The 25,259-nt window shown below is 56.0% G+C and overlaps 1 protein-coding gene across 20 annotated transcripts in view; it reads right to left on the bottom strand.

The window, feature by feature from the left end:
• Positions 1-25,259, bottom strand: part of CLEC16A (C-type lectin domain containing 16A) — a 220,211-nt gene that overhangs the window by 4,110 nt on the left and 190,842 nt on the right. For 12 of the 20 annotated variants that reach the window (XM_021086617.1, XM_021086621.1, XM_021086618.1 and 9 more), the window contains one exon: positions 8,116-8,277. In XM_021086617.1, the coding sequence (XP_020942276.1) occupies positions 8,116-8,277 (162 nt within the window). Of the gene's footprint in view, positions 1-85; positions 2,968-8,115; positions 8,278-16,908; positions 17,402-25,259 lie in introns of those variants that run through there. The other 8 variants (XM_021086630.1, XM_021086627.1, XM_021086625.1 and 5 more) reach the window with 3 other exon arrangements.

Genomic DNA, 25,259 nt, shown 5'->3' on the forward strand with positions numbered 1-25,259 from the left:
CCTGCGGGGACGGAGTCTGAAAGCACTCGGGGCCCTGCCATGATGGCGGGTTTTTTGGTTCAACGGGATTCTATTTAAGTTAGTATTTTTTTTTTTTTTTTTAAGTTAAGCCAAAACAAAACAGAACCGCAAACTGAACACAGAGCAAAAGGATGGAAAAACCAAGAGCAAAATAAAACGGAAGGGCGTACAGAGCGGGATGAAGGAGAGGAAGAGGACCTCCAGCCTGGAGAGAGAGCTCAAGCCACAGATCAGGTTTCCCACGGGACACGTGGCAGCTTCCATGGGACTCCCGGGTGTGGGGAGCTCTGAATGGTCCCAGGATCTGCCTTTTTCTTCCTTTTTCTTTCCTTTCTTTTTTTGTTTCTTTGTAGGTTATGGCATATGGAAGTTCCCAGGCTAGGGGTCGAATCGGACCTGTAGCCGCCGGCGTGCACCACAGCCACAGCAACTCGCGATCCGAGCCGCGTCTGCAACCTACACCACAGCTCAGGGCAATGCCAGATCCTTAACCCACTGAGTGAGGCCAGGGATCGAACCTGCAACCTCATGGGAACTCCTCTTTCCTTTCTTTAAAGAGAAATAAGGCCCAGAGAAAACCACGGCATGGAGCTTTGGGTCTGTTCTCTCACCTGGGGAGGGACCGAGGGACATGGGTGGGCACTCGTGGAAAAAATGATCTGAGGTGTGACCTGAGCCCAGAAACGCTGAGTAAACACTCTACACGTGTTCTGGTTTCTCTGAATTTCGAGAACTTGCTCCACTCAGGGAGGGCGCTTTGTGGGGCTGGTTTCAATGCCTGGGCTCCATGCCCCGTGGCCTCACCTCGCTTCACACGAGTGCGTCCTGGGACGTGTGAACAGAAGGCCCCGTGTGCCAGCGGAGCTGCCGGCTGGGCAGTTCAGAAGCGACTGACTCTCCGAAAGGCACTTCTGTGCCACCTGGAGACAGAGCTTCGAGCACTTCCTTGCGTTTTCTCTCCGGGCCTCTCTGTGCGAATTCCCTCTTTGCTCAAGGCCACATTTGCACGCGGATACCCTGAAGGGCTGGCCAGTCCCTCTCCCTGATCCCTAAGGGAGTTTAGGGTGATGTGAATGGTCAACGGTGCGGGGAAAGTTGACGTCCCATGTATGAAAAGCAGACCAATCCACCTACGGTGAGTGTCACATAAAACTCGTTTCTTCTTTTTTTTTTTTTTTGGTCTTTTGTCTTTTTAGGGCCACACGCATGGCATATGGAGGTTCCCAGGTTAGGGGTCAAATCAGAGCTACAGCTGCTGGCCTACACCACAGCCACAGCAACGCCAGATCCTTAACCCACTGAGCGAGACCAGGGATCAAACCCGAAACCTCATGGTTCCTAGTTAGATTCGTTTCCATTGCGTCATGACAGGAACTCCCCAAAACTCGTTTCTTCTTTAGGAAAAAGAACCAACAACTTCATTAATAGGGTCGATTTTCCTCTTTAAAATAGCCTCTTCCTGTTTTCTTTTTTGGGGGCTGCACCCGTGGCATGCGGAAGCTCTGGGGCCAGGGATTGAACCTGCACCACAGCAACAACAATGTTGGGTCCTTAACCTGCGGAGCCACCAGGGAACTCCCCCACTTTTTTTAATAGGAAAAAAAAATCCTTCTCTTACCCATCACACACAATGCTACCTATTTATTTCCCTACTGATTGATGGATTTATCAACTTACTTTACGCTAAAAGCCGCTTCCTGATGTGAGCTATACATGCAGGCATTCGAGAGGGGCAGAAGGGGAACTCTGCCAGATTTTCGCCAGGGGTAAATTCCCCAGCCAAGGCAGTTTCTGGCCCAGCGTCCACCAGCAGTGGTTCCTGCGGCTCCCTGGCATTGCTCGCCTGCTGGTATTTCCGAGCTCTGAGGGCACAGGTCAGGGCCTGGCCCAGGGGACAAGAGGAGGCTGCAGGGGGGAAGCCCCACCTCCAGGTTTGCATGAGGGATACACAGCCTCTCTGTGGAGACACTCAAGCTGACGCCAAGGCAGCAGGTCCCCGGCGTCCCTGGCTGCACCCTCGGAAGCTGATCTGTGGCTCTGGGGCAGGGGCTCAGTGGGCCCTGGTCAAGTGAGTGACAGTTTCTAGTAAAAATGAGGATTTACGATGTGCTCAGGCTGAGGTGGGGGGTGGGGGGCAGGACTGAGTGTCGCGGTGGGGGGAGGAAAGGACAGCACAGCACAGCAGGTCAGAGGGCAAAGCTCAGAGGAAACAGCTTTCCAATGCAAGAGAAGGCCAAAGCTCCTGCCCAGCCAGGGCAGCTGCCCAGCCGGGCAGGGAACCCTCAGAGAGGCATCCATCGAGGGAGGGCGGAGGCGCCCACAGACGGCCCGCGGCCACTAGCTGGAGCTCTGAACACAAGGAGGGGAGATGGAGGGGCCACAGCCATCAGCGAGCGGACCAGTGCAGTGACGGCCCCCGGCTGGAATGGGCCGCCACCTACCACTTAGCTTCGAGCAAGTTGGGGTGGGGGTGGGGAAAAGAAAAAGAAAATAAAGCAACTTGTTGACTTCTTTGTGGCTTTTTGCAAATTCTACCACCCAACCCTTGTGGCCTAAACTGGGAGGCCCTGCGGGGACGGGGCTGGCGAACCCCCCGCCCCTGCCTGGTGTGGTGTTTCGAGAAGGACGGCGTTTGCGGGCTGCGGGGTGTGGCCCGGAGTAGCTGATGCAGGGGACAGGGGCAGGGGCGTCAGTCCTCGTCCAGGGATGAGGCCAGAAAGGGAACGCAGCCGAGGACATGGCTGGGTGGGCGTCCGCCGTGCGGAGCCTGCGGTGTGGATACGCAGTGTCGTGGGCCGAGGAGGCTAACGGAGGAGACCTGCCTGCAGTGACCGCGCCAGAGGTGCCGTGACAGCTGCCGATCGAAGCACTAAACCCAGTGGCCGCCGTGACTGTCGGCCTCCGACAGGCTGAACACTCGCCGGCGTCCTTTCCTGCCACTCCTGACTAGAGGAAACACAGCGACAGATCATAGAAAGCCTTTAACAACGGGACAGAGACAGGTGACACGGGGAGGGGACACAGAGCAGCGGTGGACGCGAAGCAGTGGCGAGAGCGGGTGCTGGGGACATCCTACCCCCCTCCCCCATGCACCCCCTGGCCCCCGCCCAGGTCAGGGCGGTGTTGGGCCAGCTAAGAACCCAGTGGTCTGCTTGTCTCAGGGGCATATAAAGGGGGTGGAGGTTGGCGCTGGCGGGAACCACGGACTCGGGCCTATCAGTGACACCTAGTCTGGGTGAGCACCGGGAGGAACAGAATTGCCGGTGGGTTCTACATGCAAAGCAGCAGTTAGGACAAAACCCCTGTGTCCCTGGGCCAGTTGGAGGAGGGAGCGTGTTTGACCGGGGGATCAGAGCCAACATAGTTAGGAAACAAGTCGATTTCTGATCCCAACCACGATGAGGCCGAGGGTGCTCAATGTCAAACGCTGGAGCCCCCAGTGAGGCTCTGGGGGCACCCTCCTCGACGCCCTCCCCACGATGCCCTCCCCAGGCCACACTCTGGTATCTGCACCTTGGAGGCCAAGATTGAGCCACGGGGGCAAGATCCGAGAGCAGGTGCCGAGCGGCCGGCGTGGGGTGGGGGGGGTTCTGATCTGCTGCAGCAAAAATGGGAGCGTCTCGGTGGGGAGGACGCACCATGTGAGACAAGCTCAGAGCGGAGCTTCAAAGGAGTAATGCCACGGAGCGCAGCGAGGTGAAGGCACTGACCGGAGGCTTACAAATGGTTAAAACGGCATAGTGGATGGTAGGCGTGTTTTACCACGATTTAAAAAAAAAAAAAATGTCACGGAGAAAACTGGCGAGTAAAGAGAACATGTCTGACTTGGGGGTTTGCCCTTAACCATCTCACCCGGCCACGGGCCACGGGGCCCTGGGTCAGACAGCCCGGGGCTGGCTGGGGCTCGGCTGACCCCCGTGGGACCGTGCGCTGGGGGTGAATGTGGGACACTCGGACGACTGTCTCAGGCCCCAACACGCAGCTCCAGGACCCGAGCTCTTTCTCCTTTCTATACACCCTTGGGGAAGAGCCCCAGCGGCCCCAGCTCAGAAGTCCCTGCGTCTGGAAATGGACGCTGGAAAAAGCAGCCTGGCCTTCAGCCTGATTTCATTTTTTAACCAATGATTCTCCATCTTCCTCATAGTAGCTCAACCAGAGGATATTTCTAAAGTGTGTGTGTGCGTGCGTGCCCACAGGCATAACCCAGCAGGTACTTCTAAAGTATTCCTACTCATCCTACATTTACTTCTAAAGTTGGGTCTGTTTTCTCCTTCCCACCATATGTTTCCTGCAATTTCAACCTCTCAAAACTATAAAATATTTAAGGAAAAAAATGCTGATTCCCACCCAGTAATTTTCTCCCTGGGGAACCAGCTGAGGCCTGTGAGGCCGGCTGTGCTGGACGAGTGAGCGACACATGCTGGGTTCCTGGACGCTTCCGCGGTGCAGGGCGCCCAGCTCTCCCCGGCAAGACCTGAGGACTTCAGGGCACTGTCTTTACAGGACTCTAGGGACAGGTGGACTCACTGGCAGGTGTTAAAACCTGACAGTAAAGTTCCCTTGAGCACAGTTACATAACGGGTAAATAACCAACGGTGGATGTAAAGAGCCCTTGACCCCAATTCCTCCTGGGTGGGTCCTTGGGTTACCATGGAATTCTGGGTTGGACTTTCCTTCAGTCTGGGCTGGGGCTTGGCCCCAACTGGAGGGTCTGCATGGCTAAGAAGCCCCTCACAAGTGGCTGGGACCTGCCCTTGTGTGTGAAGGAGACTTAGAAGCAGGTGTTTCTGGCACAGGGGGTCTCTGGGTGGCTGGCAAACTGGTGACACTTCAGGCGGGGTCTCTTCCCCCTTTTGGCGACGGTCCTCAGCCCTCATGGCACGAGGTTGATTCTCAGACACAGGCCCCCCACCCCACCCCACCAGGTCTGTATTCGGAAGAGCAGAATTTATAGGGAGGTCCCAGGGAGCTGGGGAAGAGGAATCGCCCGCCGCCAGCCAGGTCCCGGGCTGGGTACCCACAGTGCCTTCTTCAGGGAGCCCTGGCCCGGCCCTCCTGCCTCCTGAAGCTTTCACCCCCAGGGACGCCTCCTTTGGGGGCCTTTGGCCCTGCCTGCGCCCCAGCTCAGAGTTTATAACCGGACGCTTATCTGTGTGGTTCTGATGGGCTCGGCCTCCCCTGTAGCCTGTGCATTCGACACGAGGCTACCCTCTGTCCCCAGGCCCGGCGCACAGCAGGGACTCACCAGAAATCTCTTTGCTTAGAAGAAGTGAGTGCTGGGGGGATGGGTGCCGAGGCCGAGGTGGTGAGGGGCAGAGAGCAGAGCCCGCGGCGGGGTGTGGGGGCTGGGCGGGCGGGCCACTGCACTGGGGTCAGGTCTGTGGCCAGGATACCTGAGCTACTCAGACTGAAGACCCCGTGGGAAGCTCAGGAAATCTCTTTGGGATAAACACGGGCCTCTTTTCAAGCCAGGCAGGAAACGTAAGGTCCCCTGGGCTGGACAGAGGGCGGAGGCCGAAAACACAACCGAGCGTCAGGACAGCTTCACACCCTCGTCTGGGGTAACCCCATTTGGGCTGGCGGGGGTCAGCCGTCTGGGGTCCTTTCTGCTGCTGATCTGGGGGGACCACTGGGCTGCACACCCAGATCTTGCTGGCTGGGGCCGTGCACTTGTCTGGGCCCCTATAATGGGTGGGGGCTCTTTGTTTGGCTCCAGAGCCACCAGGCACACTGGGAGGTGGTCCCTGACCAAGGTTGGAACCCGTGGCCCAGGTCTCAGGGACGCCCAGCGAAGCACCTGCGGCAGACAAGGACCACACTGACCCTCCACTGGGTTGTTTCAGGTGGCGGAGCAGGGCACTGGAGCTGCCGAGGCTGGGCTCCTCGTGGGCTCCCCACCTGTCAGCTGCAGCATCATGGCTGAGCTCTGTGACCCCTGTGAGCCCGCGTTTTCAGCTGTGTGAGGTGGAGGGTGGCAGGATGCAATGAGGGGGCATCTGTAAGCTGCTTGGGGCCGGCCCTCCAAGGACGCTGCCTCTGGCAGTGTTCAGGCCCCGAGGCGGAAAGTCTGGTAACTTCCAAACCAGAAGCCTGAACACTGGGCCACTACCCCAGGCTGTCGTCAAACCAGGAAACTGGCAGAAGGGCACCCGTCCTGCAGCACAGCCAGCCCTTCATCGGGAGGTGAGTTATTTCATTGTCTGCAGAGATTTGGCAGGCTGGGCCTCAGCCTTTAGTGTCAGGCGGCGTGAAAACGGGGCCTCACGCGCTGGCCTCTGCAGGCCTGCCGGGGACACCCAGGGAGCAGAACCCGGGGCCTGAGCATCACTTATGTACCTGACAGCCGGGCTAACAGCCCCCGCGCTTCTGAGACAAGAAGCCATGTCACTGGCACTGTGCAGGGGACGGCGGCGGGGGTAGGGACAGAGGGGCCAAGGGAGGCCGAGAACAAGGAAACTGGCACAAGATGCTGGGGGAGCGAGGTGCTGAGCGCCCGGGGCCATGCTCAGGTGGGCGTCGGCATGCACAGGCCTGGTCTGGATACTGCGGGTCTCTGCTGCTTTCTGTTTTAGGCAAAGAAGGGATGGCTCGCTGGTTCGCTGAGCTGTTGGCTGGGCCTCTTAAAGTGAAAGGAAGGTGTACACAGCAACGCCAGGAAGAGACTTTTCACCCAAATGCAACTGTAGGTACATGTGTGTTCAGGTGCACGCAATGAAGACATAGAAGAGTGCACAAGCAGGTGGCACGTGGGCATACACGTGAGCACGTGAACACACTGCCCTGCACTGGGGCCCCCAGAGCCCACATGGGACCTGGCTTCAGAGGGAGGCTCGGGACTGTTCTTGGCTTCTGAGAGCTCTGACTGAATTTCCCAGCTGTGTGCCTGGGAACGGCAGCAGCCGCTGCTTGGATGCGTAGCCAACCTTGAGTCGGGTTCAGAAATAGCTCAGAAAAGGCGGCCATCTCCCCTGGGCTGGGGTGGGGAGAGGAGCTGGTGCCAAGGGGAACGGGGTCTAAGTGAGGTGGCTTGAGGGTGACCTTGCTACAAGGGCCTCGTGAATATCACGAGGAGGTGATGGATGCTCGTGGGAGAAGAGAGGGGGGCGCAGGAGCCGAGGTGCCCGGAGCCCCAGGCTCAGACATCAGGCGGAGTGAACCCTTTGCTGAGGGAGGCAGAAGCTGAAAACCCCAGCGAGAGGCGTGGCGCCGAGCGGACAGTGGCCTGCAGTCCTCAACTTCCCGGCTCCCGACCCGGCGCACTGCTTTTGTCCCCACCCACTGACCTCTCACTTAACAAGTTTCGACAGGTGTCCCTGAAACGCGATGGGTGAGGGCTTTGCATGGGACCTGCAGGAACAGCAAAGGACACCAAAGGTCCCCAAGTAGGGGTGCAGACCAGAGTCCTGGGCCCTCCAGACCCACGGCTCATGCAGCCGGGGTGTGAAGCATCCATCACTCAGCGGCCCTGCTCCTCTGGCTGCATTTGGGGGCCGCGTTGCTCGGGAAACAAGCCTGGCTCTCATGTGGTGCAGCCAGGGGCTCAGCCAGGCTCAGCAGAGACCGTGCATGCACCTCAGCCCGGGCTCCCTGCTCACGGGGTCTCTCGCGCCCCATCTGTACTTGTGTCAGTTACAGGAGCACCAGAGAGGGTTCCAGCACACCCTGACAGGCTCTCTAAAGGATGGCGAGATGCACTCCCCCGGTCACAGGTGACTGGACAGCAGTAAAGAAGAAACTGGTATGTCACGGAGGGGAAAAGAGTTAGCAGGGACACGACTCTTCAGAGTTCAAACAATTCCACCTGGGAGACCCCTCCTCGTGACACCTAAGACCTTGGAGGTGGTACTGGGATGCATTTCGGCTCGGCTCGGCCCGCTTGCCGCCTGCCCCCTTCAGCTCTGCAGTCAGGGAGGGCTTTTCAGGGGACCAGCCTGCATTGGGAGCGATGCCCCCTGCTGGGAGCAGACGCAGAACCCCAAGTGGCAGTGTCCCCACACGTGCTGGCGAAGAGCAGCTGGGTGGCAGGGGTCTCAGGTCGAGGGTTTGCAGGGTCCCCTTGAGCGCCCCCACCACACCGTGTCCCGTGGCTAATACCTGCCGGGCTCTGGGCAGCAGAGGGGGTGGACGACGAGCTGGCACCCCCTGAGTCGCAGTGGCTGGTACTCCCGCTGCCGCTGGGGCTCCCACTGGCAGAAGGTGACGGCGAGGACAGGGAGGACGAGCTGTGCTGGTTTATGCACTGGGCCACAGCGAAGCCTGCAAGACAAGGAGGTCATGTGACTGAGCCAGGCTGGCAGCGGGAGGGGTGCCACCTCCCGGACTGTGTGCAAGACCCCGTGAGGCAAGCCCCTGCCTCAAAGGCTACACCAACTGACCCACAGCCGGCTCCTCGGAAGTCTGGGCCTGCGGAGCCTGCCAGGCCCAGGACCCACCTGGACACACTTGGAAGCAGTTTCACGAAAAAGGGTGTAGCCAGCCACAGGGCTTGGGCAAGGGGTGCCTGCTGAGCTGGAAATCAGCTGATGCGGCTCAGGGCTGCTCAAGCTGCACCCTTGAAGGGGACATGCAACCTCGGGGCTCAGAGGGACTCGGGACATCCTCCTGGCCAAACCTCAGGGCCTTTGCTCAGGCGCTCAGTTCCGCCCCGAAGTGGTGCTGGGTGGGCGGGGAGACCCTGAAGACGCTCCCGCCAGAGAGCCCGCTCCGCCCTGGTGGGTCTGGCGAGTTTGACGCGGGGAGGAACGAAAGCTCTGGTGAAAAGCTGGCACTTACGGGGCCTCACGCGGCCCTCGGAGCGACTCGGGTTTGGAGATGGAACTGCAGCCGGGGGAGTGGAGGACCCCCACGTTTTAGAGACACCCAGGCCTGGGCGAACCCTGCTGCACCAGCAGAGGCACCAGGGCTTGTGTCCCTGGCTTCTCCCCTGCCTGCAGCAGAGGGGCTGCAGGGCGCCTTCTGAACGAGCCCGCCCGGGATGGAGCCCCCGTTCCCGAGGCCATGTGTCCTCCGCTGACGGACAGTCTGCTTTTCTAAAGGGCCGCAGCTTCTGATTTTATGGACTAAACACATGAAAGCTTCCATGGAATCTCACCTATGACCCCAGGAGCCCATGCAGAACTGGTGGTTCCTGCTTCAGCCCCGGGACCCTGACCTTCCCGGTGGGTCACATCAAGCCTCCCCACTTGCTGGGCACACCCCCGCCCCCCCCCCGGCCCCAAACCTCATGCTCGCCACCTGTGCCACCTGAACCTCAGGCGGCCCATCGCCTGCTGACAACTTCTTCCAGCAGGTTCTCTAGGTCTGACCACGCCTTTCTCAGACTCAGGAAGGCGGCAGGGTGTCAGCGGGGGTCTGTGAACTGCAGGCTGCCGACTGTTTGGTAAACAAAGTTTTACTGGAACCCAGCCATGCCTTTTGCCGACGCTTTGCTGGTGGCTGCTTTCAAGCTACAGGGCAGCTCTGAGTCGTGGCCAGAGAGGCTGCATAGCTCACACAGCCTGAAGCACTTCGCCCCCTGGCCCTTGATGGAAACTGTATGCACAGCCTGGAAGGGTCCGGGGCAGCGGCTCTGGCCCCAGGAAAGCTTGGGTTCCCTCCAGATCTGCCCACGTACAGGCCATGGGGCGGGCCCCGGGCAAGTCTCCCCACTTCGCTGAGGCTGCCTCCCTTCACCCACTGGTGGGCAGGCCTGGGGAGGGGGAGGATGTGAGGGGACACCCTGCTCTGTCCCCACCTCAGGACTTGGGGAACCCATACCCGGCCACCTCGGAGGAGCTATTCTGTCCTATTTGTGTGAAGTTATTCTTGTCTAAGGATCAGCTCCCTAAAAGCTGGATCCCTATGTACACTCCCAGCCAGGCGCCCCGTTCGGGTGGATGAAACGGCATGTGGAGGTGAGGCCTGGAGGGAGCCTGGTGGCTGAGTTCCCTGCCCCCACCTGTCACAGACAGCTCCGTGCCAAGAACAGCAGGATTAACGTGCTGGAGTTCTCAGGAAGAGGCATTATGTGATAAACCCTGTGTGTGTGTGTGTGTGTGTGTGTGTGTGTGTGTGTGTGTGTGTGTGTGTGGTGGGCTCTGATTAACGACGGCACACATCAAGGCAAATCCAAACACCCGTCAGGAAGATTCCCGGGGGGCAGGCGGCCACAGCCCCATGGAACCAGCCTAATAGCTGCTTAGGGCTTAATCACTTCAAGTGGTAAACCCCCAAGTTTACCAGCTGTTTGTCTGCCTCGAAAATGAATCACTCCTTCACAAATCAAAATGTCAGGATGGCTCTTCCTGAGCTGCTTATTTATCAGAACCGTAGACAGAGGGGTGGGGGAGTGTGCTAACAGGGCTGCGCCTCAGCCTTTTACGCTGACAACGCCCCAGCCCAAACAGACGAATGATGTGGCTGTCACTGGCCCCTTCTCCCGAGACACACGTCTTTTCTCTCGCTTTTTTTAAAGCCCTGGTTTGTTACTGTGAGACTCGCTGGGTGGAGTGTGCAGCAGAGAAGATGCTGAGATTGCAGTCAGGGTACTAAGGGTTCTTCATTTGGGGAACAGACCAGAGGTCAAGCCACAGACTGACAAAAAAATACAGTGCACCTCCTGCAGGTGCTCAGAGTTAAATAGGAAAAAAAAAAAAAAATCCCCAACCGCCGATACCACCTGTTGGCGGGTCCAGCTCAGCAGAGGCAACTGAAAGCATCTTTCCCTCCCCTGCGGCCCTCCCAAATCCACCTCCCTTCTTTCCATGGCACAAGGACCAGAAAGGCTCGGCAATGTTTCTGGTTTGCTTTTTAGCAAGGTGTCCAGATTCCCCTTGCAATTTCATGGGGCTCCTTCCCACATGGAGGGGGCAACACTTTGAGAGCCGGTGTGACCCATCGGGGGGCTGGGGGGCCCCGGCAGAAAACTCAGGACCAGCGCCTGCAGCCGGAAGCCTCCCCTGCTCTTGCTTCACCCCTGGAAGCCAGTTCCTGATGAGCTGGCTCTGGCAGAGGCGCCAAGGGGCTTTCTGGGCGTGAGTCAAACATGCACGGGCTGCCAAGTCCTTGCAAATGCGCAGATGTGCCAGAGATCACGGGACAAGGGCACAGGCAGACGGCCTCCCTGAGAGCTTGCCCAGCAGATAAAATTCCTGGCCCTCCCTGAGGATGTCTCAAGAACAGCCTGCGGAACGCATATCAAAGGCCGTATGGATTTTCACACCAGCCGGCTGATTCCGCATCTAGAAATTTACGCTGCTGAGGGGGCCGTGGCAGGAACTGCTCGGGCGATGAAAGCACGGGGGTGTGACAGGGAACGGGAGCCCCTACCCATGCGGCAGCTGGATGCGGAAGATGGTCAAACACGCTGCTGGTGGAAAGGATTACGTAAGGGGGAAACGCTCAAGACACAGTAAATGAGAGAAGGTTAGAAGAAGCATGTCCCATGGCAGAAAAAAAAAAAAGAGAAAAGCAAAACCAAACCAAATCCCGCTTCTGCCTTCCTCCTTGCATGGGGAGCAGACTGGAGGGGTTCAAGCCGAAGTCGTGGCAGAAGCGGGTGGTTTATGCTGAGCTTTCATTTGTTGTGCTTGTCCGAATTTTCCAAGACTCCCCCTCTGAATGTTATTTTAAACCAGGGAAAGGATGGAGGATGAAGAAGGCATCCAGCTGTCTGGGAGCTGGACAGGCCAGAGCCGGAGGCCCTAACAGCCCCGGGACCGGCTCCGGACTCCAAAGCGCTCTCCCCGGCTCTCGCTAAGGGCCTCCCCGGGCTGGCCAGGCATGAGGCTCCCAGCAGGTGGACCTGGGCCAGCGGGGACAGGCATCCCCTGCTTTCCAGGAGTCCGGGCTCCACAGGGTCAGGCCGGGGTCTTCCTGCTGCCCTCTGGCCCCTTTCTGACAGTTACTCTGGGAAGATGAACTCAAGAGTAACTCTCTGGCATGTGTCGAGCACAAAAATACCACCAAAAGGTCAGCCTTCTATTTTAGACCCATTGAGAGAGGGAGTGCTGAGCTGGGAGTCGGAACCCCAAGGGCGCGACCGAGCTCTGCCCACGGGGCCTTTTCACCTTGGACAAGCCCCCCCTCCTTCAGGGGCCTCTGGGTCTTTTCGTGAAACACAATACAGTTGGTGAGGATCTCCCGGCTTAAACGGTGGGTAGTTTTCTCTTTACCCATAAACCTGAACTTGACCTGAAGCCCACGACCTCCCTGGGAGGCAGGCAAAGGAGAGGACCCGGAAAAGTGCACCCTGGACATATGTGCTGGGCACCTATAACATTGTACGTGGAACACCCACTAAAGCTTTCCCCGTGAGGACAGGTGGCCATGGGAGGCAGGGGCCAGGGCCAGCCAGTTGCAGCCCAGAGGCCTGCAGATGTGTTGCAGTTATTTATTTCTGTGGCCACGGAAGTTCCTGGGCCAGGGATCACACCTGCACCATAGCAGTGACCCGAGCCACAGCAGTGACAACATCAGATCCTTAACCTGCTGAGCCGCCAGGGAACTCCAGATGTGCTTTGCTTTGCTCACACTGTTTGCTTGTTTTAGGCACCACCATCCACACCCCAGGAGATTCTACATATGAGTCTGGATTTCTGGCTTCTTATAAAACAGGAAGAGCTGGAGTTCTCATTGTGGCTCAGTGGTTAATGAATCTGACTGGGAACCACGAGGTTGTGGGTTTGATCCCTGGCCTTGCTCAGGGGGTTAAAGATTCGGCATTGCCATGAGCTGCGGTGTAGGTTGCAGACGCGGCTCGGATCCCGTGTTGCTGTGGCTCTGGTGCAGGCTGGCGGCCACAGCTCTGATTCAGCCCCTAGCCTGGGAACCTCCATATGCCTAGAAAAGGCAAGAAAAAAAGACAAAAAATAAAAAAATAAAACAAAAAAATAAAACAGAGCTGGTATCACTGGGCCCCATCCCCACGTGGCAGCGACTGGAGGTGGGGAGGGAGCTGGTTCCTTCTCTTCCCCAACTTGACTTGCCTGCTGCTCGCAGGCATTTCAGTTAATCAGCTCTGCTATTTATCCTGGGATTTTCGGTCAAATCCACAGGACCTGGGGATGTTCCAACCCCCAGGGACCTCTCAACAGCTCCCTCCTCGGACCCTACCTCTCACCTCCCCAGTCAGTGGGGGTGGGGGGAGGGCCTGACGATGGGGCCATCTGCCTCCAGCAGCTCAGGTAGGTCTCAGACTGTGTGACAAGAGCTGCTGCTCTTGGCCTAAGCGGGGCCGTTCCCTTGGCCTGAAATTCCCTTCTGCCTCTTTTCTGTCTTCACAAATCCCTCCCCTGTCCTCTGAGGCTCACACAGCTCAGGGCCAGCTTGGGCAAGAGTGTCTGCAGCCGGTGGGGTTTAACTGTTCTTTCCCTTGTGCTTGCTCAGCCTGCCCTGTGCAGCCTTGGGGCCTCATCAGCCCAAGGAAGGCATGTGCCCAAGTAGGGCATAGAAACTTGACTGCAAAGATGCTTCGCTGTTTTGGGCAACAACTGTCATTATTTTAAGAGCTAGTGCCTGGAATCCTCCGGGGTTCACAGTGTTCGTGATACTGTGAGCTGTCCCCCAATACCTATTCTCCCCTCATCTGCAATTACAGAACCTGGCAGCTAGGTCTGGCCGTGTGACTGACAAAGCTGTGGCCAATGAGATAGGAATGAAAGTGACACGCTGGCCTTCTAGGAAGGCTTCTTAAGAGGAAAGAGGTAGGAGTTCCCATTGTGACTCAGTGGGTGAAGAATCCAACTGGTGTCAAATCTCCTGATTTGAAAATTGTTGATAACTTATGCCACATTCCTGTCCTTCCTGGGGGAACTCAGGGAGTGGTGGAGTGAGGCGAAAGAGGGGAAGGGGCAACTGAGATGGGGAGGTGACTTCCCCACGACCCCCCACGTCTTCTGGAGTCAACGCTTCAACTCTTTCCTTGGGGGCTGCATGTGGACTATCTTGGGTGGACACCAGCGAGGGGTCTGAGTCTCCCCCTGGGTTCACACCGGGCCACGCAGAGGTTTACACGTGAGGGCAAGACCTGGAAGCAGCAGGGACTTCAAGAGAGTGAAGGGCGGGAGGGCTTGCTCGTGCGCAGGCTCGAGGACCGTGGGGTTTGAGCCAAAGGTTTCCTAAACCTCCGAGGAGCAGGGAGGCCTCGGCTGACCTCTGCCGTCTGCCCAGAGCCCGGGCTGGTCTGCACGCTATGATTTCTCCACCGATGTTGGTTACGGCACTGAAGTGCAACGGTTTCGGGTTGAAAACTGGAAAATGTGAAAACTGCCTGAGCACCACGGGATCCCTCAGGGACTTTATTTATTTATTTGGCTATGCCCTCAGCATACAGAAGTTTCCCGGCCAGGGATCAAACCCTTGCCACAGCAGTGACCCAAGCCACAGTGATGGCAGTACTGGATCCTTAACCTGCTGGGCCACCAGGGAACTCCACACAGGGACCTTTTAGAGAGCTGAAGAGGAAGGAACCCCACAGGCTTAGAATTTACATTAGGGGAGTTCCTGTTGTGGCTCAGTGGTAACAAACTCAACTGGTATCCATGAGGACATAGGTTCGATCCCTGGCCTTGCTCAGTGGGCTAAGGATCTGGCGTGGCCAGGAGCTGTGGCGTAGGCTGGCAGCTGTAGCTCTGAACCCTAGCCTGGGAACTTCCATGTGCTGTGGGTGTGGCCCTAAAAGCCAAAGGAAAAAAAACAGGAATTTACCTCAGGTATTCTGAGCACTGCACGGCACTGACGTCATAGCCTCATCCCTTACAGACTCTGACACCTGCTTCCAGGAAGGATCTGAGGTGGCTTATATTGTAAAAGCTAAACCCAAACACCACAGATACTACGAAAGCCACTAAAACGCAAACTGAACCCTGACCGTCCAACAAGAAAGGTGGGTGGCAAGGGAAAAGCTACACCAGAATGACTTCCAGCGAGGGGATGCTGCTGTCACCACCGGCTCTGCGCTTCCCGGGAGCCAAGACCTCAAGGAACACCGTCCCAGGTGACCTAGCTGTCGTGACATGCCAGCTCATGGGCAAGACTCCCGTCCCCTCGCAGCGTCCTGGGCCTCGGCCCCAACAGGTCTTTCCGGAGGATCCGGCTGCCTGGCTGGAGATGGGGCCTCGCTCCGGAAAGAGAAGGCCGCGTCCCAACACTTCTCGAAGCTTCTTCTCCACAGTGAAACCCAGGCACACACAACATGAAAATGGAACTTCCCAGCTGCACCGGGCCTGACCAAGATTGGGCTTCCCCTGTCTTTTCCAGAAACTGTGCAGATCCTACCTTTGAAAATCACAGATGTAAAGACAAAAGAAAGAAAGAAAGAAAAAAAAGACAAAAGAAAATAAAAAAATAAACAACAACAACAAAAATCACAGATATGCAGGTGGGTCCTTCAAAGCCTCGTGCCTATGGGCTGCAAACTTGAGTCTCAAGGGCTGGACGGTCACGTCAGCGACAGAGGAGAGGCGGGGGTGGAAGGAGGATGGCCCCCTGGACTTGCCATCTGCTGTCCCTTGTCTGTGGCATGGGTGCCGAGCAGCTCTCCTCTTCTATCAGGGAAACAGGCAAGGTACGTGGGACAGTCTGCCTGTGTCAGGGAGCGACAGGGACTGGAGGGGACGGGGAAAACCTGCCCGCTGCCACCTGCGAAAGTGGGCCTCAGCGTGGCCGAGGTTTTCTGTTCTTCCAGAGAGCCTGGATATATGGATTTTGGGGTCAAATCTCCTGATTTGAAAATTGTTGATAACTTATGCCACATTCCTTTTTTTTGTGGTTGTTTTGTGGGTTTTGGGGGGCTGTGCCTGCAGCATGATGAAGTTCCCGGGCTGGGGATCACACCTGTGCCACAGTAGTGACAATGCCAGATCCTTAACCCACCAACCCGCCAGGAAACTCCACAGTTTTTTTTTTTTTAATAAAAGAAGCAGGCAGCCCCAGGCAGGCCAAACATAGCGCATCTGGTACGTATGTGCGCCCCTGCTCCAGGCTGAGGAGGCTGGTGTCACACACCATAGCCACCCTGCTCAGCTCCCGAAGTGTCTGAGTCTGAGGCACGTGACGCCAAGCCAATGAAGGCTCCCAGAGATGTGCTTCAAAGAAGTCCAGTTTTAAGAGACCTATTTTAGGAAAAGCTCTAAGATTCGGAGGGGAGAGCCGTCTGCCCTAACGGAAAACCAATGTCTATTCACGCTTGAGGGCTGACACCCCTGCATTTTCCACAACCTCAGCTGGAAGGAGGACCGGGCGGGGGTGCCTGAGCCTGCCTCTCACAAGCAGATCCGCTGCACGGCTGCAGCCTGGAGGCGGCGCGGGCTGCAGGTTGTGAGGATGCAGCGTTTGTATTTTTCTCACCACTCCTCGATGCTGGGAAACAGTAAAAAAATCAATCGGCCCCGTGACCCCGCGCACACAGCTGAAGATGGCAAGTGCGGCCATGGCCTTACTTCTCCCCCGCTGGCTCCTTCCTCGGCTCTGCCCTTTCACCTCCCGCCGTCTGCCAGGGCCCCGGGGCGAGAGAGGAGGGGCTGGGCTGAGACAAGTGTGGCACTTCAGCCTGCAGTGGCTCTGGACAGGCTGCAGCCCACAAGGCCCGCAGGCTTCACAGAGCTGTCTCCGCAGGCTTCTGACAACCCCTCCCCCTACAAGATGCAAGCAATGCCCAGAGGTGGGGGAGCCACTAAGCTGGAGGCCCCCACCAGAAAAGCCAAATGGCCTTCGACCCTTCAAAGAACGTTGGGGGAACGGGGGAGGGGGGAGGGGGAGGAAGAAGGGTTCAGAGTCAAGTCCAACAGCCGTGCACCCGCTGGGCCAGGCAGGCCAGGTGCCCCCCAGGCCTCCTCTAAGGAATTCGCACAACGAGGAAGGAATCCACCAACACAGGCACAGGATGCAGAACAGCAGTGACCCTGCAGGCTGGCAGGACCCTGGGGGTCCCCCGCGGTCCCCTCACTCCCTGCTAGGACCCCGAGGCTTTGGTGTCTGCACAGGGACCCTCCTCAGTCTCCCCTAAGTGAGTCACAAGATTTACTGTCTCAGGGTTGCAGGCACAAAACTCTGGGCTCTGGGGGCAAGATCTGGCCTCCCCCCAACTGGGGACCCTAGGTGATTTTCTGATTTTCTTCCTGTGCTCTTCCTGTCCAGCCCTGGGGACAGATCTGCATATCGAGCATCTGGGAAGAGGGCACTTCTACTGCCTCGGTGGGCCCAGCCTGAGCAGCCTCACCACAGGTGACCCCTGGGTCACTGACTGCGCCTCAAAATGCTTAAAGGCTTTTATTTCTGGTTGCTTTTTAAGGGATAACATGTCTGATATATAAAAATAGCTGGGAACGTGCAGGCTCTTTTAGCCTATAGCTGTTTATCCATGGACAAATCCTCTTGGATTTTAAGGACTATACTTGAAAACCTGCAGAAAAGAAAAAATGGTCTTTCAGTATCTTGTTTTCTTGGGGAACCTCTATCCCAACTCTGCCCCTCAGGGTGTTTTCTTTCTCAGGTGAGGCCTGCCTGTGTGGGCTGCCACCCACGGGAGAGATCCAAGGTCAAAGTGTCCAAGGTCCAAGGTCAGAGTGCCTAAGGTCCGTGGTCTGAGTGTCTAAGGTCCAAGGTCAAAGTGTCCAAGGTCCAAGGTCAGAGTGTCCAAGGTCAGAGTGTCTAAGGTCCAAGGTCAGAGTGTCCAAGGCCCAAGGTCAAAGTGTCCAAGGTCCAAGGTCAGAGTGTCTAAGGTCCAAGGTCTGAGTGTCTAAGGTCCAAGGTCAGAGTGTCTAAGGTGCAAGGTCTGAGTGTCTGAGATCCAAGGTCAGAGTGTCTAAGGTTCAAGGTCTGAGTGACTAAGATCCATGGTCTAAGTGGCCCTTCGGTCGCAGGGTGGGGGGGCGCTGTGTGACCATGAGCACTTCACGTGCGGGCCTCTCTCTGCTGCCTGGGACGCACACAGCCCCTCCGCAGGCCACAGAGGGCTGGCGGGCAGGTGGGGTCTCTGAGACTCTCGTGGTGTAGAGCGGGACTTGGGCTTCACTCCCCAGGCCCAGGCCCTGCCTGCCCAGCCCCTGCCCTCCTCCGATGGCATTACCGGCCGTACAACAGTAAGCAGAGAGCTCCACAACAGTCTCTCAGCCACGGCATTAGCCAGGCCAGCGGTGGCCATCTCGGCTGCCTCTTTACGGAGGCAGAAAACGGGGCTGAAAGAGCAGCAAGAGGGAGGTGAGTTAGACAGTTATCAGGAAGCCCTTCCCCAGGGAACTATATCTGATCCTTGGTGACGGAACTTGATGGAGGAAAATGTGAAAAAAGACTGTGCATGGATGTGTGGCTGGGTGACTCGGCTGGGCAGCAGAAGTGGACAGAACACTGCAATCAACTATAATAAACAATTTTTTTTTTAAGAAAGGAAGCACTTCCAGACGGAGGGGGACGGGGGTCCCTGACCCCTGACTCCTGTGGCTCCCAGGCTGAAGAGGGCTGAGCCTGGAACCAGCGGGCAGGGCCGAGGTGGGTCAGCTACAGCCCTGCCTGCCAAGGACGACCTCTGAGATTCTCACTGGCCCAGTCTCTCATCCCAGCAGCCTGCTCTGTGCTCTCAGGACAGAAGGGGCAAGGCCGCGTGGCACATCCCACGCTGACACACATGCCTGCCCCGTGTGTTTGACCAGGTGATGGTGTGCCAAGGGGCCAGAGACACCTTTTGATGCCCACACTCCCAAAGCAGCCCACACAGCCCTGGTCCTGTTCTGTGCATGTCGGCTGGGACTGGGGCTCTGCAGAGGGTGGGGGGGCTGCTGCTGCGGTGGGGCCACGTCACCACAGCCTCTCCCACTGTGTGTCATAACAGACTGGGGTTAGGCCAGACCAACAGACGATGACATTTGATGACACATCAGCGACAAGAAGACGTGGCGATGCTATCTGGACCATGTGGGGCAGATGGGATCAGGGAGTGTGTGAGGAGCCACACAACGACCGCGATGGCTATCAGCCCCGAGCCAGCTTCAACAGCCACGACTGAGGTGGCCGGACTGTCACCTCCTGTCCTGGCAGAACTGGGGGGCACGGGCCATCAGGCAGTGGCGCCCACGTCCCCGTCACCCACACCGGAGGAGCCTCGGGAGGAAACATTTGGCTCTGGGCCTGCAGTTCCCACTCTGGGCACGGGGTGTGGGGGAGCAAAGAGAGCGCCGGGTTCCGGCCACCCCGCGGGGGCGTGTGGCTCTGAGGGACCAACTCCCCCACAAGCCCGTGGCTCTCACTTGTAAGGTGGGGTGACAACAGGGCCTGCAAGGCTCGAACAAGTTGCTGTGGTCTAAGTGCTGGGGCAGCGCAGGCTTCGCTGAGTCCTTAGCTGGCACCTGGGGGACCTGGAATCTGTGCCCAATGAGGCAAGAACTGGGGATCTTCACACTTATGAGCGTCTTTACAGCTGGGGTACGTGAAGGAAGGAACAGCTCAGCTCAGGAGAGGTAACAACACAGCACAAAGCAGAATCCTTCCCCGTGTTAGTTGCCCTTTAGCTGTTAGGACTGGAGGGTTTAGGAGTCAAGAGGGACAGGGCTTTTCTAAGGGAAATTTAAATCTCCTAAGTTTAAGGGATTTATATGAAAACAGGGTATGAGAAAATGGGGTTCTTGTCGCTTTCGCCTAAATTCTTACCATCTCAGCCTGTTAGGTGTGGGTTCAAGACACATATGACTGCATCCTAGTTGTTAGTGTTTCTTTGCTGGAGAGTTGAATGCTTTAGAGGGACCCCTATGAAATGGCCCATATTCAACCAACATGACCAATCAAAGTGGCACCTTCCTATGATTCAACCTGATACGAACTGGTCCCTCCCACAGACCTCCATGGAGGGATTCCTGGAGGAAGGGGATGGGGAAACAGCCGGCTGGGTAGTCAAACACGTGCCTTTGCCCTGGCTCTCCCTTCTCAGTTCCCATCACACCCGTGTGTGTGTCTGTGTGCTCACATGTTGTGTGCGTGTGGAGGCTCACATGTGTGTACCTCTCTCTTCAGCTTGGATTCATCTTCTCACTTGCCAAAGGCAGCAGCTTCAACAAAATGTTTGGGAATGATCTTGGCATTTAAGGGGAGGTGTGTGTCTTCTTGATGGAAATGCCTGGAAAGTGCAAAGAGGGGCTACGAGGGCTTGGAGGGGCTTCTCAGATGAGCTCCGGTTTTCCCTTCGTGCTCCCCTGCAAATGCTAAGCTAATGCGTTTGACGTTAAAATCACCCCGGCTGTTCTGCATTTGTAGTTTTGACTTTTTTTTTTTTTAGTATTATTAATATTTCATCATAAAAGTATTGATTTCCTTTAACTAAGAGACTTTAAAGTTTGCTTGCATCCTTAAGCATGATTTTATTATGTCTTGGGGCCAAATGTTTTTTTCCCTCCTCCCCCCAAAGGAATGCTTTTCCTTTTATATAATGTGTGTCAAGAAGAAAAAAGGAATTGATTCACAGAATTCTGCATCGTAGGCAACTTTTAGGGACCATGTGCAGTGGGGGGGGGGGGTATTTGGACAGACATCCCAAACGTGACCGCAGTGTCTCATTGTTAAGCCAGAGGTAAGAACCGAAGCACAAAATTTACGTTAACATACGAGCTAGTGCCAGCAAGAGAAGCGACCATGGGAAAATTAAGACAACTCCAGACATGACCCCCAAGCTTAAGAACCCCTTTCCAGTGCCAGAGGTTTCCTCACGACCTCAGTTTCCACCCTGCCATCTCTCTTCCTGCCCTGCAGAAGCCAAAAGCAAACAAGAAGAAATACTGCTGGTTTGGGGTTGCCTAGAGAAGGCTCCGTTTCCCCCTCTCTCTACATCTCTGATGCCAGCTGCGGAGTTAGGGAAGGAATGCCCGGTTTTATGGAGCCGTCCAGGAAGAGGGTGGAGGGCAGTGACTGGCAAACCGAACGAAGAGCTCTGAAATGTTTAAATATTGAACATCCTTTTTCCTTCCTCCACATGTATTATTAACTGGGACCCGCATCACCGTGTACGTGGACTACATTTCTTCCCAGGAATCCCAGATACAATGGACAATGCTTGGGCTGGTGGCCGGGGGCGGGGCCCAGTTTGGGGTTTCTTTCTCTCCTTCCCTCGCTGGAAACCCTTTACGGGCAGCCCCACGTTTGTAGAGCCCTGGATTCCTGGAAACGTCTCAGCCTTTCAGTGACCCCTGGCGCCCGAATGCGGATGATGAGTGCCCCAAATATTGACAGGCTGGACTCTCTTCCCCTGCCCAACAAGGGAGCAGTGTCGGAGGGAGGCTGCAGGAAAGATGCTGTGGCCACCGGACGAGCGAGGAGGCGGCGGCAGCGGCGGCGGTGGACGTGTCATTAAGACAGAAGCTCTATTGTCAGGGAGGAGCCACGGGTCCCCTGGCTTGGCTCAGGTAGAAATATGCCTGTGATGCCTCTTGAACGTCAGAAGTGCCCCGTTAAAGAAAAAAAAAATCTGTCTATAGCCCCCAGAGGTCCTCTGTTCAGTGATGGGGGCTGGAAGGGGCCCTGCTGGGACACGAGAGGCATGCGGGATGTCAGCAGCCACACACACTCAGGGCTGGGGCCTTGGCGTCACTCCTTGTGAAGGTGAATGTTTGGGACCAGAAGTACAAGCCTTGAATCTCTCCAGAAAGCAAAGTGGCACCTTTTCTTGGGGATGAGAAAGGAGGGCGGGGGTGGGCCATCCATGCTGCCCACGCGCAAACCGGCCGCCCTCCCGTCAAAGGCCAGCCTCTGGTTCTGCCAGCTGGGTGGGCTGGCTAGAGGCGTTCCTTTGTCCTGGGCTTTTATCTGTTCAAGTGAAACTGTCCCAAATGACCGGCCTTGCAGCTTCCACTTTCCTTTAAAAGACAGGACTACATTTGAGATCGATGTTTTCCCCTGAAACGCGGGCTAAATTTATCCTTCCCTGCATCCTGCTCTCTGCACTCAGCCGGCCCTCGCCTTGCTGAGTGAAGCGTCTCTCTTCAGCCGCCCCGGCCTGGCGGGCGTATGCGGGCACTGGCCCTGTCCGGCTGCTCATCGCGCACAGAGCCCCCCCGGTTTCCTCCAAGGCTCCTCTGCGGCCTCATTCCCCGAAGCCCCGTGAGGTCAGCTCCGACCTCCCAGCATCTTCCCTGGGCTCCGGTTGTCCAAATCTGCCCTGAAAAGGCCTCGGGTTGGCTGGCTCTGGAGCACCCCCTCCCGGACAGCCCCGGCCCCCCAAAGTGGCTGAGTGCTTGTTATCTGATTGTCTTTGGAGGCAGCGAGTTGGTGGAGGCTGCTGTGGGCTTTACAGACTGACCTGACCGGAGTGCTTACTTCTCTCTCCTGGTCTCGCTTGGCAGGCTGCCTTGTGAGGGAAATTTCACTGATTGATTTCATGCCTCGTGCCCGGCGAGCCCCAGATTTCTGCAATCTTTATTCATGTACTGGCTGCAGGAGAACGTGCCCTAAACGGGCATTTGGAGCTACGGTTTCTATTTTACTATTAACCTGTGGACTCTCTTTTTGGCAGGAATATGAGATAGAATGAAAATGAGTCTTGCTGGAAAGGATGTGTGTGCCAACGCTGGCAGGGGACTGCGCCCACACGCACTGGAGGGGACTTTGCCCCAAAGCGCCGAGCAGGCCAGCATCTCTGGAGACCCCGTGATAAACATACAGGGTCTGGGTGTGGCCAGAGGAGCAGTCCTCCCCAAACCCCGTTCTGTTTTCGGGAAAGCAGCCTGGTGAGGTGCTAGCAAGAGCCCTCAACTGGAGAATTCTCACCAATCCTAAGGAGGGCCTCCTAAAGGAATAACTGGAAACTCGGAAGAAGATTTTGGGGTGAGGATGCTCATCCAAGGGCAGCTCAAAAAGCAGCAGAAACAACTGCAGTGGCCAAGATGAGAGGCCTGGCTAAGGAAATACCAGCTAATATCCAGACGGTTCCAGGCTGAATTAAGTCTCCTTCAAAAGGCTGCACCCGTGGCATAAGGAGTTGCCAGGCTAGGGATCGAATCAGAGCTGTAGCCGTTGGCCTACACCAGAGCCACAGCCACAGCCACGCCAGATCCAAGCCAAGACTTCGACCTACACCACAGCTCATGGCAACGCCGGATCCTTAACCCACGGAATGAGGCCAGGGATTGCACCTGTGTCCTCATAGATACCAGTCGGGTTCATTTCCGCTGAGCCACGATGGGAACTCCTTCAAATTCTTATGTTGATGTCCTGACCCCTACTTCCTCAGAATGTGAACTTATTTGGAAAGAAGGTCATTCAGTGTGAATGGTGTCCCTATAAAAAGGGGACATTAGGACACGGAGCCACATGCAGGGAAAACCACGGGAAGATGAAGCCAGCGATCAGGGTGATGTGTGTAGAAGCCAAGGGACGACAAGCTGGCCAGCCAACCACTAGGAGCCACAGAGGGGCCTGATGCCCCTCATCGCCTTCGGAAGGGACCAACCCTGCTGACACCTTGATCTCAGACTTCGGCCCTTCACAACTGTGAGAAGAACCATTTCTGCTGGTTTAGGCCATTTGGTTTGTGGTACTTTGTCACAGCAGCTGTAAGAAAGGCGCACACAGACTCACACTATTCTATGGCCATTACACATGAAGCATTAGGAAGAGGTATTTGGCAGTGCAGGGAAATGCTTCAGGCTCAGCGGTATTGTTCTAACAAAACCCCTGCACGATAAGGATTTACTGTATAGCACAGGGAACTACGGTCAATATCTCATAATACCCTATAATGAAAAGGAATATGAAGCTGTATACCTGAAACTAACACAATGTTATAAATCAACTATAGTTAAAAAAAAAAGGAACCCTCTGTTTACAGGAAATAGCAGGTGTGTGGGGATAGGGAGAAGGGAAAAACAAAAAACCCCAAACAAAACCCCCCACAACCCAGCAAGTCTGATCGTGGGCTGTACATGTGTCCATGGATGCCCACTGTGCACTGTTTGTGATGGCAAAAACCAGGAAGCAACTGGTGCCGGGGTGGGAGGCACACCATGGAATACTACACAGCCCTGAAAAGCAATGTGCGAAATTTATGTGTTAACCCAGAAAGGTTTCTGCTTCACAGTGGTGTCTGAAAAATCAAGCTGTAGAAAGGTACACAGAATGCCGCTGCTGCTGCTTAGGTTTAAAACAAAAAGAGGCCGTCTAAAGCGTAAGACACCTAGATTCATCCCCCTTGTCCTAAACCCTCGAGGGTGGATGTGTTCTGGGGTTTAGACTGAAGGGGTAAAGGCCACGTGGGGCATACGCATACGTTAGGTCACGCCCTCAGCTGGGTCTCAGGCAGTTAAAACCAAACCTATTACATTTCTGCAGGAAAAAAAAAAACAAGTCTATTCACAATAATGACATTTGCAAGTCTTATAAACAGCCTATAAATAGTTCAGGGCAGGTTTTGCCACCAAGTGAGTTACGAAAACTCTTTTGGTGTTTGGCGCTGTGTGGATTGCAGAACTGGAGAGAAGGGATGAGGCTGTGTGTGGCCCACTGCAAAGCGGCATGTAGGCCCGCCGCTGCACGGAGAAGGGTCTGGGAGGAGATGAGCCAAACCGTGGGCATCTGGGGGGTGGGGGGATGGGGGAAGAGCGGTCAAAGGGGACTCAGGTCCTGTTTGTAACATTACAAAAAATATTTTTTTAAATGAGACATCAACTCATGTATTTCTTGGATAACTAAAAATTAGGGGAAAAAAGTGAAATAGAAAAAAAAAAAAGCAGAGAAAACACAGATGAGAACTAGAATATTAGTGAAGCTTTTTTTTTGGGGTGGAGGGACTGTGGTGATTTCTTCTTCCTGTGGCTTTACAGTTTCCACTGTCACCAGCTCATCCCCAGGGCCCTGGTGACTTGGCAGGGCTGAACCCCGCTCTCCCTGACTCATGGCCACCAGCACCCCGCATTGCTCTTGCTCCGAGCGGCCGCTGCGCCTCCATCACCAGGAAGTGTGGGCCCTTCCCAGAGCGGGCGCTGCTCACACACGTGCCACTTTGATTCATCGTCTCCCTTTCTCTCTCTGTCCTTTATTTTTCTGCCCTCTTTGGCCTTTGATTGCTTTTCGGGAGTTTATCATATTGAACTTTTATCCCCTTCCAGGAAAGCCTATTCTTTTTTTCTTCCCTTTCACAATTAATAAATAATCGTGAGAGCACTTCTTTGGACAGAAGCACATCCTGCCTCCTAAAGAGAACTGCCGGAGCGTCTCTTTTGGGGCCCCTCCGGGTCTGTGAAGGGCACATCACCTGTCACTAGAAGAGGACTTGGGTCCATCGCCGT

Source organism: Sus scrofa, chromosome 3 (genome assembly GCF_000003025.6).
Source record: "Sus scrofa isolate TJ Tabasco breed Duroc chromosome 3, Sscrofa11.1, whole genome shotgun sequence".
NCBI classification, from domain to species: domain Eukaryota; kingdom Metazoa; phylum Chordata; class Mammalia; order Artiodactyla; family Suidae; genus Sus; species Sus scrofa.